Genomic DNA, 13,525 nt, shown 5'->3' with positions numbered 1-13,525 from the left:
GTGTTTAAAATTTTGTGCTATTTACATCATTTATACATTTTCTAACTAAGGCAGCTACCATTTGATTTTTAGGGGGGGGATGTAAAATGTCGTTCTGCATTTTTTTTTAGTTTAAAACCCTGTCCTGCCTTTTTATTTTCACTCTTTTCGGTCTTGCCTTTTTTTCTTAGTTTACCCTGACTTATTTTACATAAATTGTCATACAGCCTTTTATTTGCCAGGTTGCCCATCTTGCCTTTTTCAGTTTTGAAAAATGTTGTCCTGCATTTGTTTTAGTTTTAATCCCTGTCCTGCATTTTTTTTAGTTTTAATCCCTGTCCTGCCTTTTTATTTTTCACTCTTTTCGGTCCTGCCTTTCTGTTTTTCACTCTTTTCGGTCCTAGCTCCCCCCCCTAAATATCAAATGGTAGCCTCATAATTGGTTAAATTACGTTCAGTCAACATCAGCAGACCACCGGAAGATGTACTAGTACCGATAGCGTATGTCTGTTAGTTACAACTACACATCAGCTTCGCCTATTAAATCATTGTACCAGCTTGAAAGGAAGACATGAAATATCTCAAAATATATTAACAGTTTGCAGATCTTCAAAAACTTCAATGACAATGCAGACAATTGAAGAGTCAAGGCCATGTGTACGGTAATACTTTACAAATCCTTGGTCACAGTCTGCAAGTTTGATACGCTTTTCCGCACACAGACTTTCTGTTTTAAGAATAGAAAGATATACCTTTAGAATCACTACATATAGTTGAACTACTATGTATATATATAGTAAAAAGATAGTATCTGAGAAATTGACCTAATCAAGAATCTTAATTGAACAAAGTCTTTGATCATTCATTTGATTCATGAAATTTGACGCCGAGGTCAGGTAAACCATGTCTGACAAACATTTAAGCTTTGCAAGGAACCCATGTACCAAATATAGCTATCCTATTACTAATGATGAAAAATATCTGAACTTATTAAGCAGTCACTGAACCATGTGAACCACGAAAATGGAGTGTAAGACTACAGATAACAAAAGGGTATGGATCATCCGGGTCTTATATGTACCATCTGAAGTGTAACGCATGATATAATAAGCTACTTTTTTTAGGAGGGACAAAAAAGGTTCTGCACTGATTTGTCTAAGTCTTTGTCGATATGAACATTAGTTTGCTATGTCGATCTGGCGATAATCACGACCCAATCGTAACTACTCGGCCATTCTCGCTACGCAGTACATTTCTTCGTGCAACCAGAAAGGCCGAGTTGTTCCGATTGAATCACGACCAGCAAGACTGAATGGGTGGACTGACTCATTGAAGGATTGTATTTCTAGTATCAAGTCCTTTCCAATGACTTCCAAATATTTGGCAGTTATATAATTAAAACGGGAAAATGTATAACATGCCGATTTAACCAACATACTGACCATTAATTCATACAAGGAAATACAAAACGTCCCATTATTTATAAAACAGGTCAAAAGTGTCGCGACAGAAAGCTATCTAAGTTAGTGACAGCTGTTGATTGTTGCCAGTAGTTTATCAAGGATGCATTTCATGTGCAAGAAAATGTGACAGCTCGAGATGTATGTGACGTCAAATGTCCAAGACATTCAATATATGACGGCAAGCCATAATGACCGTTACATTTGGGACCCATTGAACAAAAATATTACGCTGTTTAATCTTCGATCTCTTAATACAAAGAAATACAGCAATGATGAGAAGCTTGTATACATTAAAACATGGACATATGTGTACCTCCAGCACAGCCGATGTGGACACCATTTTACTCGATTCTAAAGTCCCTGACCAAACAATACCGTACGTTTAAGATTTAGAAATTTTTCGAGTTAAAACAATGTTTACAGTGTTTCAGCTGTATTATCAACGTTGAAATATAAGCCATTGTCCCTCCTTCGTCTGAGAAGATTGTTGACGAAAAGGTTTATTTCAAAGAAAGTGTCGTCCCTTTAAGAAAAAAAGGCTCATCGTAAGATACCAAGACATTGTCAATAAATATTTCGTATAAATTTTACAAATAATACATGGTGGCCTTGAACTGTAGATGATATGTACTGCTGTATGAATTACGTGTTATAGTGTTCATTTTTTTGTATTTGTATATGTTTTACCTTTACTGTTTGGTCCATTTTTGGTAATATCATTTGGCGTGGCTCGATATTTATACATCCTGCCATTGTGTTATTGTCATTTTTGCATTCTTGGCTTTCACTTTTGCTTAGGAACATTGTTTATATAGTGTCTACATGTAATCTTATTTCTCTCTGATGAAAAAGTTTTTTGTTTTATAGTGCTCAAGATTATCACTCAAGTTTGACTGCTCCACACTTATTTAAGACATTTGTACCTGTTATGTCTGTTTGTTTTGCTCACAAATTGTTGTCTATACAATTGAATAATATTCGACTGACACAAATAGGAGGTTTAGCTAGTTGTAAAACCAGGTTTCATCCACCATTTTCTACATAAGGAAATGCCTGTACCGAGACAGGAAAATGACAGGTATTTTAATTCGTTTAATGTGTTGGTTGTGCCAATTCGTAAAAGACTTTCCGTTCCAATTTTCCTTGGAGTTCGGTATTTTTGTTGGTTTGCTTTTTATTTCATAGGATTTATTTTAACCTTACATTACCTTGCATTCCTAATCAATGTAAGCAGTCTATTTAGTACAAATTGCCTAGGGGTTTTTTTTGTATAAATAATCATAATCAATTGAACAAACGCAGTTACTTGAGTTGTAAAGCAAATGCATTGTTGTCTTCCAATACAGTTTTTAAATGACAAGTTTATGCTATGGCATCACGAGATCGAATCGATTAGATATCATTAATATATCGTAATCAAACCAACTACATTTCAAGTTCTATTACATACTTTTATATGCTCATTTTTTTTTTCTATGTTTCTATGTTGTGTTTTGTGCACTGTTGGTTGACTGTTGGTCCTTTTTGTATTTAACCTTGACGTTTTCAGTTTATTTTCGACATATGAGTTTAAATGTCTCTTTATGATGTGTTGCCTCTCTTATATAAAGTTGACATATATTAAGAAAACACGAATATGAATTCGTGCGACACCGTTATCCCTTTCTCTTTCCCATTTCAATTCTCTGCATGTTCACCGCATTTTATTACACTAAATAACATGCGTGTAAGATGAAAAATACCTCATACTATTTGATAAGTTCCTATTACTGTAAACTTTCAAAATAACATTTAAACTGATAAGAATTTATGTCATTTACAATTGCTTGATCTAACAACACAAACTAATATCTTGGTAGTACATGATATTGTTTATTAGAAAAATAAAAATTATCTTCATAATTTGATCTCTAATAGGTAACACATGAGATGATCAAACGAAATTCTTACAAAATTCTAAATCGAAATGTGAATTCTTCAATTGTTTTGCGCAGAAGACTATTCGAAACTTAATGTTCAACAGCGGTTATTGATTTGGTCATTGCTCACTAGCTTTGTCCTAGTAATACTATTACATGGGACTACGTTATGATGACCGTCATACACGTATCTTTATGTAGGACATTTCGTATTATTTTAGTAATAAGTAAAATGACTTTGAATGAATAAGTGTTTTTATATCTTAGTACACGTTTATATGATGCTGATACTTTTTACTTATGTTGCACTGATGATCCCGTCAAAGAATGACGTTGTGTTTAAAGAAATATAATATTATAAATGGAATAACTCATAAATTTCCACACTGTATTGAGGTAGCGTCTATCTGTTTATTAACATTACAAGATCCAAATTATACGCATGAGCGATAATTTATATTCGCGCAATGTTTTTAACGGCGAAAGTGCCGAAATTAAACGCTCGCGAAAATAATTTGTTTTACAGAATTTTTATTTTTAACATGAACAAGATACACTAACTTTATCTAAGGTCAGTTTCTTTTTTTTTTTTTTTTTTGCATTAGATATGCAACCATATGGTCATTTGAGTACTGGTTTTGATGCGAGGACACAGTTGTAGGATAGATCAGGTGCGATTTTTTTTTGTCTAAAAGAAATGCACTACAAAATAACTGTGTTCTCCGGCCTTCTACAGAAATTTGAAGGATTTATAAAATAACACCTCCTTTTTTATGGATAAAAATAATAGTACATGGCATAAAGTTTTAAGATAACAGGGTTCGTCGTCCTATGTCAAAATAAAAAGATGTTGAATGAAACAACAATTTACCATACAAAAGGATAATATAAACGTTTGAAATTTTCTGAAATTTATAAAATTTTAAGAAGCAGACAATAGCAAGTAAAACATATCTTTAGTGTATATTGTACACTTGGGTATTACTATTCAACTATGTATCAGTGATCGCCAATCGTTTTTAAGATGAAATCGTTGACATCCATGACCTATAAGGCAAAATGACTAACTGAACTTATTTTGAAGATTGTTGTGTTTGATGGTGTAATTCTTTTTTATTTAACTTAATTAAATCGATTGTTACTGGTATCTGGTATGTTTGCTTAATCTGACCAAATATAAGATATCAAACAATACACACTTTTCTGTATCAATCAGTATTCTTCCTAAATACCATGGATGTGCTAAGGATATATCAATCGAATAAAATATGACGAAAACAAATGGTTCCTCTTTCATTCGATTACAGATCGGCATTTACATGAGAATGCCTTTTCGGTACTTTTGGAAAACTTCGACACTTAAATTTTCGAATTCGACTCAGTTTGCGGCCCTAAAACCCCTGCCACGTCTGTAAACTGGACCCCTCTTGTGTTCACTTATAGTTACTCTAATTTTGTAGGGCATTTATCTACACTCCCACCATATGGAGTTAATTAGCAGCTACTTAATATTTATTTTGCAATATAGCAGTTTTACTAATGATGACAAAGAGTACTGGAGTACTCGGTTGCTCGCTCGGAAGGCCGAGTACTCAATTTTATCCCTCGGATACTTGTTTGCTTGTTTTAAATCTCGAGACATTTCTCCTCACATTTCCGCTCACTTAAGTTCCATTGAAATATCCCCTTCGTAATTCTATTTATACTTCATTAAAAAACGTAAATACGTTTATCCTGAGACTTCTATTTAGTACTAGCATGGAAGGATTAATAACTCATCACAAGCCGTAAACTTGCCTTTGTTTGTTAATCAAGACTTCTATGTAAACGTTATTTGTATGATATGAACGTTTAAATTTTAATTCAATTACTCTTTATTTGAAACTTAATTATTGTTTTAGTTTACAGTTTAAAGAGAGGCGAAAGATACGAGAGTGACATTCAAAGGCATTAGTCGAAAATAAACTGACAACTTTATGGCTAAAAAATAAGGAAAACACAAACATACAAAAGATAGTGCAAACAAAAAAAGACAGAAAACTAAAGACTAAAAAACACATACACAGGTGATTTTAAGTCTAGTATGGTTGTTGGAAAATTAATGGACCAGTCGTAATATAGAAAATACCAAATTAACAGGAACAGATGATATATATGGTCAACTTTGTCGGACTTTTATATGCAAATATTTATGGTTTTATGGGCATGTTTCTAATTTGGTTCATGAACACGTACATAAACAATAATTGCTATTATGATAAGTTATTTGTAGAAACAGCCATCGGTAATCAATATTTAATTGACACAAGAAAAGGAAGACCGATACGCATAACAGCTAGAGGATCAAGCTATGTTTGTAGTAATTTGTCTTCGTTAATATGTTTATAAAAGTTGGTAACACCGCATCCAACCTAAAATCTTAACTTATGAATGGACGTTTAAGAGTCATCCGAGTACTCGAGTACTCGCGATCTCCCAGTATTAAATTTCAGATCTTTTGACATCCCTAGTGAATCGTTGAATTTGTACGACTGGTCCAATTAATGCCGAGGTGACATTGGCTACAGCCCATTCCTTCGGTTTATATCAGAAAAATGATTTATTTCTCGCAGATAACGCTAAATAATATACATTAACTCGAAACTGAATCGAAACGACCCTAAAACATCATGGTATATGGAATCGTTGAAACATATTTCCTAATAGTGACATACTAGTAGGTGAAATACGTAGAATCACAATATAAGATCGGAGATAACGTCCTATGTAAAGCAAAAACTTAATTAAAACCTATATACAATTATAAATTTGCTTATATAACAACCTTGAAGTCAGTACATATAACAATAACGTGTATCCTGTTTACCCCTGAACAAAAAAAAAGAATATTGTCTGCTTGACTATTACCGAGCGCCACGGATATATATTTTTTTTAAAGTATGCTAAAAAGGAGGATAAGATAAGAAGCCGAAAGTCAAAGCATTGAACTGGGACCACCATTACGGAAATCAATATATGTAGTTTAACTCAAAAATTTTGCTGTAATTTTGACCAGAGGCGAGTCACAAAATTTTTACATGATTTTATCATTATAGTAATCTCTTCGAATTCGCTAAGTGGTACAAAACTAACAAATCAAAAACAGTCGATTATTGATTTTCCGAAATGATTTACCTGGACTGATACAAAACATGTTCATTTAGGGCTCACAAAGAAGCAAAACAATCCTGGTTGAACAATCAAACTGATAGTAACTTTCTGACAGTAAGTTATGTTGGTTAATTATCATCCGCTGGAAATAAAGCAGAAAAAGCTGGTAAATTGAGATTTCTTTTAATAGTTTCCCTATGGGAAATTGGTGGAAAATCGAGTAGATAATGCCGGTATAAGAGCTGGAGGGTTGTTGCAGTTTGATCCAACACAACAGAATCTGCATGTGTATGGGAATCCAAGATTTCCCTGAGGTAACTGAAGACAAAACATATTACCGGACTGATCTTTGTCCGTACACTCCTGCTTGGATGCACACCTGTAATAAGAAGGTTATTTGGAAAATCAGAGGAAGCGATGTTTATATGAATTATAAGAATATGCAATAAATAAGAATGTAAATGGGGTTACTAGAATAAAGAATAATGGCTTATAATAATACATGTATAATAAATATATAAACAGAATAACTAATAAAGAAGAGATAATAATGGGATGCAACAGTGCAAAACATAACTGCAGAAATGAAAGAATGGGGTTAAAAATTACCAATTACAAAAAAAAGAGAAAAATAGAACAAAGGAATCCATAAGTTGCTGAAAATAACTAAGAGAAAAATATTTTTCATTGGAATTTTATATAATAAGCTGTTCAACGTTTCAACAATAGATTGAGTATTAATAAATTTAAATTGATAATGATAATATTCATTGAAAAATTACTTCCATAAGGGTCAAAGCAACACAGACCAACAATACAATTAAATACAATACTATGGAATACACTATAATATATTTTAAGAAACAAGTTCCATTAACAAAGTTATGGAAAAAAACACAATTATGAATTTGTCTGACATGGGTCTGGCCCCCTCAGTTCTAAAGACTGCTTATTGTAGACACCAATTTGCCGAACAAGTTCAGGTGTGGGATTAAGAATTTGTTTTAGTTTATTTAATACATCAAGATGTTGAAATGATGGTACAGAGTCTTTTAGATCAGCAAAACATTTTGAACGCAATCCTATCTTAACGTCATAATACAAAAAGAAATAAAATTCGTCATCTAGGACTCTACATTTTTTACATAATCGTTGTGCTCGTGGGATGTTTCTTTATCTACCCAATTCAATGCATAGCGAATGATTTTGGCAGTAATTGCTTATTTATGAAATAATAGTAATTCATGTTTACACTTTTTTATTGTTTAAAAGGTACATTAGTATTAGAGTGATTTTCTGGGTTTTATTTCCATATCTTTCAGATTCTTATCTGCAAATGAGTTTCAGGAATAAATTCCTGCAGAATGTAAATTTGAATAAGTTTGTAGTGATTCTTCAACCAGAGGATTAGTATCATTAGCGTTTATTCTAAAAAAAAAACAATACATAATTAATACCTTTTTCTATTTGTCGAAAATTGAAGTCCTTAAATTAGAGTCAATATTACTTAATCGTTTTTCAAATATCATTAATCCACCATGAAGATGCATAGCAATTTTAACAAAAACTGGGTGAATCGCAAGAACCACAGAAAGAGTGAGACCATGTGTGTGTGTATGGGTAGGGTAAAGAATAAAGTATAAGCAAAAATAAGACACTTAAAATTAAATCTAAAGTACAATGTATGATATTTTGTTACGAAAAAATGCACAATATTATTTTATTTTTTCAAAGTTTGGAAATTGTTTATTTTAGTCGAATTTATGTTTCTTTGTTATATTTTTTGTTGAACATTATTTATGAAACGTCAATTCATACTTTCTCTCAATAAGTCTCTCCAATTTTCCCGAATTATTATCATTGTAATCTATTATAGATGTCATGCAGAAATTCTGGTTTGTTCCACACGTGACACTTGCACCAGTTGTGTCACAACTGGTTCCATTGCATTGGTTGCACATATCTGTAAACGGACGTTTATATTATTTAATATAAAAACAAAAACAAAATCTCCCTAAAAACGTAAAAGAAATAATGATTTTTATCAATGTCTTATTATATTTCGTACACTTTTGAATTGTACATAAATAAAATGTCAAGGATCTCATCATCTTATTTTCTGAATTTAAAAGATGGGTAGATAAGAATATTAAGGTTTTAATCAGATTGGCAAAATTACCAAAAACTATCTCTCTCGTGTTTATATTTTTAATGACATGTCTAATAATATGTATTATATTTGTATATCATCTACTTGCCAAAACACATTATTAAGCTGTCTTTAATACTTCCACTACATTACCTCCCTAATCTGTATTGTACAACTTTTAGGAACTGTCGATTTCTAATTGTCATGAACTATGTATGTGATTTGGTCTTCTTATTATGCCGGCGTCACACATTGGAGTATAGACCGGCGTGCACCAAACGTACAGAGATAATTGACAAAGTCGGTATACGTTAGTTGCACGTCAGAGAAACGCTTAGCAATCGTTAAACGCGCATTGCATAAATTTGAAGTACGTCGAAATACAAACTAAAGGTATACGCTTGGTGAACGCTACAACTCGAGGAAATTTTTATGCAGCTTAAAAATTTTCCTCAAGCTCAAGCGTGTGTCTAGCGTATACCTGTACGCTACACGCACGTTATACATACGCTACAGGCGCGTTTAACGCGCTACAGATAAGTTTGAGACACATTTGAGGCACGTTGTATACGCTTCAATCTCGTTCGACTTTAACTAAAACGTATGCGGGTGTGTTTGTAAAAAAACACCCCATAATAGAACTTCCAAGATACGACCGGGACGCGTCTCAAATACGTTCAGGAAACTTATTTCCTTCGTAGCGTACATTCCATCTACGTTAAACAAACGCCAGGCATATGCAACCATACGTTTTTTGAACACCTGATAAACGCTTAGATACGCTTCTCGTACGCCCAATACACGCTTTAAGCTCGTTGTGCTCACGTTCAGATATGATTGACAGGTTAAATGCATCCAAAATTACTAGCGTATTGGCAGCGTACATGATTTTTTAACACGCCCGGCGTACGTCGGAAATATACACTGATGTGTGACGCCGGTATTACTGTTTTGATTCCAGCACTGATGATAATTTTGCAGACAAAACGTGAGTTTGGCGTACAAAATTATATGGATGCTGTCTTGATGAGTTTTTTATAAAGTAAAGTGAAGCATGTTACTCGGAAAAAGAAAGCTATATGTTAAGCTGACTTGCACAGACGGTTCAGAGCACTGGCCACAGTGCAGGTGGCATTATCCTGATCACGAAGCAGGGATTCGAATCCAACTGATGGATATAACAATTGCTCACGAAAATGTACAGAATTATATATTGTTGGACTACAGTTTAGACAATTTTCATAAAAAAATTGATAAAGTTATATACATATATATATTAATTTTAATAGAGAGAGAAGATCAAGTCTGCAAAATTCATTCTTCACGAATGAATAGTGTGTTTTCTCTATATCCATGATATCATTTTGATTATTTTTTTTTAAATACATACGTGGCGGCATTGTTGTAGTAGGAAGTGGAGTAGGCGTTGACATCATTTTTGAATCGCATTTACAATGTGGCACTGTTGACGCAAATTTTGCTAAATAAAATAAAAGATAAAACCAACAAATTGTACGTATAAAATGATCAAGTCTAATAAAAACACGTGAACCAATCATCGGTCAGAACTTTTTCCTGTACTTTCAATGACCATGCAAATTAGTAAAATGGACATCACAAAATAGATCAAACAAAAGCTAAAGTTGAGGATTGCTGCGGTATAAAGGCAATCTGTTTAATTCTTCAGTTTCTGACGATATATTTTTAAAATGTAGATGATATTGTTCAACTCATAATAAACGTAATATTTGAACAGAAGTGTTAATTATGTAAGTTCTGGCGTCACACCATTATAAATTTCAATTTAAGCGTTATGTATAATTCAACAACAGAATGATCGAATGTACCTTATGATATTTAATTGATTTAAAAAGGTAAGTAGAATCACTTAATTGACATCCCTTGGAAGTGTATAACACCTTAATTCTTTTCTAATGGTCAATGTATTAATATAGAATGAGTTTGATTCAAAAATACAATTCTTTGTCAAACATGAGATATTTACTCATGAATAGATTTGTGATTCATGATTTTTAGGAGTATAAACATTTATTACTTATGTCATATTAGAGATTTCCAATAAAATGACTTTACTCGACATAACCGACCTAACTCAACGTATTTCGTCCTATTGCATTGAAGCACGACGGAGGGGAGAATACACTGCATGCATGCTATGCTCTTTGAACACGCATGTTTTGCTGGAATATTCTTTATGTAAAAATCAACCCCAACTTATTTTTTTAATCTTTGAATATTTTGTCATTTAACTTTGAATGATTTTATTGACACAAATATTATAATAGAATAAGTAAGTTAGCAACTTGTAACCAAATACACCCATCATTTCTTGTCATTTCACTTGACCCATATTTTAGTTCTTCTCAAATAATGAATTTTAAAAACTAACAAGACAAAATTTAGCAGGAAAATATTAAAGTAAAGAATTCCGAAGCGAGAAGATTGTCTTTTTTTACAAGTTTACACGTTTAAAGTAAATTCCAACACACCCGAATGTAAAAGGTGTACTCGACTATTTTTTTCAATATCATTTTTCTATAATTTAATTGAAGTTTGATGTGGGCAGAAATTCATATTATTGATATATTTATCAAATAGTACATTTTTTACTTTTTCGTCTTTACGTACACTAATGTAGTGGACGAGGTTTTTGTCCTTGTATACCTAAACGTGAATTCGAGAATACAGGGGTAGAGGGCGTACTCCCTCCTTTCGATCGCTAAATAATTTTGAAAATCTCATGTTTTCCAGAAAATCCATACAAATTTTATGTGTATAATCGTCCAAATTATTTTTCGCACTGCTCCGCTCGTCAGTATAAATTCAATTATTAGAAACTACACCCTCTTTCAAATATCTTTGATCCGGCCATATTCACAAATTATATTGCATGAAAACAAACTTGAATTATTTTCATTTGACTTTGATAAATACTTTTTAAAAACAACAATGTCTGAACATTAGACAATCACATGAGATTTAAAAGTTTAAGACTACATACTGAATTGGATTTTTTTCCCGTGATTTAGTAGCTTGCTTAACACAGAAATGTGATACTGACGTGTAATCTAATGGACACCTGAAAACTACATATAATCTGCTAACAGTTATGATCACTAATGGTCCTACAAACACTCTGCTTTTGACATGACAAAAGGTATTGCTTTTCTAGACTGTCTATGAATTTCTTATACTTAATTTGTGATACGTACAAAAACAAGGTGTAGTATGATTGTCAATGAGACAACTCTTCACAAGAGACCAAATGACATAGAAATTTTAACAACTATAGGCCATCGTACGGCTTTCAACAATGAGCAAAGCCTATACTGCATAGTCAGCTATAAGACGCAACAAAATGAAAAATGTCAAATAACTAAAACGAGAAAAGTAACGGCAAAATTAATGTTAAAAATGAACGAAAACACAACACCAAAAGATAAGCACTGAATCACAGGCTCCAGACTTGGGACAGGTACATGTACATCCATACTAGGACAATGGTGTAACAGTACTACATAATTGATCAATATTATAAACTTGATAATTATTCTCTATTCATTAGTTGTAGTTGTTTTTAAGAAAGTGTTCAGCAGCTGTGAATACTATCAGATCGGTACATGGACTTTATTTGGAAATACTAGATATTGCTGCTTTTATGCTTTGTTTCAGTCTCACGAGTCAATCTCTTTTTAACTGTTTTAATTGTGACATGATCATTTGATAAACATACTTCTAGATCTCTATTGGCTTTGACTTGGACATTTATAAAAACTATGTAGCATAGAGATGCATGCGTAAAATAAGTTCTCGACATAAATTGGCTAAATATCAAATAAGAATTAAGCCACAAGTTATAATACTACGACGAAGAAGCCTCAAGCTATATATTATCCATGTACTAACGACGGAGAACTAGCCTCAAACTACAGTACTTATGATGATGACGATACTGATGTATGTCTTATATCCAGCGACAAATATTACATGTATATTAAGAATGATGAAATGATAATGATAAATGCATATACCTTTTTGTACATGTCCAACACTTAGACTCGCATTTTCATATGCTAGGTAACAAGAGAGCGTAACCAATATATAGACACACTTGTCTTTCTACGAGTAAACCAATATCTGCTCTTATTCATGAATGCATCATGCTTGGTGGAGAAGCCGAAAAATACAGTGTTAAAGTCATTCGATCAGGAAGGGGGGGGGGTCCAAAAAATTAATTGAACCCGTATTCGAGGCTTGCCTGCTACCAGTCAATCCTATATACATTGTATTAGTATATATATAATTATGAGTATAAAATGTTTTGTTTTTTTTCAGTCGTGTATCACCTTCACTGGTGATCCTGTCCATGGATTTGTCGCAGAATTGTCACTTTTATCTATATAAACCTCCAAAGCGAGACAAAAATTGAAACTAAAAAATTTCGATAACTCAATCAATATATGTGATAGCTTTAGAATCCACTTTTAATCGGATAAGTAAGAGTAAAAGAAAATTCCCGTAAAGCTTAAGACTGAAGTGACAATATAGTTTTCTCAAAAATGTAACAAGTATGTAAATTGACAATTTTAATCAGAGATACTTGGGGACAGAATATTTTAGCCAATTAATATGTACTATAAACTGATAGTTTACTATCCACAGTGGTCAATGTTTATATGCAGATTAGTATTCATTACTTGCTAATCAAGTACACCTTCTAAATTACAATCTATACAATGAATTAGTGTGCACATTTATTGACATACATTTTATCAATTACAATATTCTCTTTTTGAATGTTCGTTGACTTTCATTTAAAAGAAAAGTGTATGTCAACTATTAAA

The 13,525-nt window shown here is 32.5% G+C and overlaps 1 protein-coding gene across 1 annotated transcript in view; it reads right to left on the bottom strand.

Moving 5' to 3' along the window:
* Positions 1-6,678: 6,678 nt before the first annotated feature.
* LOC143059799 (uncharacterized) overlaps positions 6,679-13,525 on the bottom strand; it is a 33,814-nt gene continuing 26,967 nt past the window's right edge. The window contains exons 20-22 of the mRNA XM_076233358.1: positions 10,051-10,140; positions 8,330-8,474; positions 6,679-6,890 (exon numbers count right to left, since the gene is read on the bottom strand). Of these exons, the coding sequence (XP_076089473.1) occupies positions 6,707-6,890; positions 8,330-8,474; positions 10,051-10,140 (419 nt within the window). The 3' untranslated portion in view covers positions 6,679-6,706. The remainder of the gene's footprint in view (positions 6,891-8,329; positions 8,475-10,050; positions 10,141-13,525) is intronic.

This window comes from Mytilus galloprovincialis, chromosome 14, assembly GCF_965363235.1.
Source record: "Mytilus galloprovincialis chromosome 14, xbMytGall1.hap1.1, whole genome shotgun sequence".
Taxonomy (NCBI): domain Eukaryota; kingdom Metazoa; phylum Mollusca; class Bivalvia; order Mytilida; family Mytilidae; genus Mytilus; species Mytilus galloprovincialis.
This window is presented reverse-complemented; position numbering and strand designations above follow the sequence as displayed.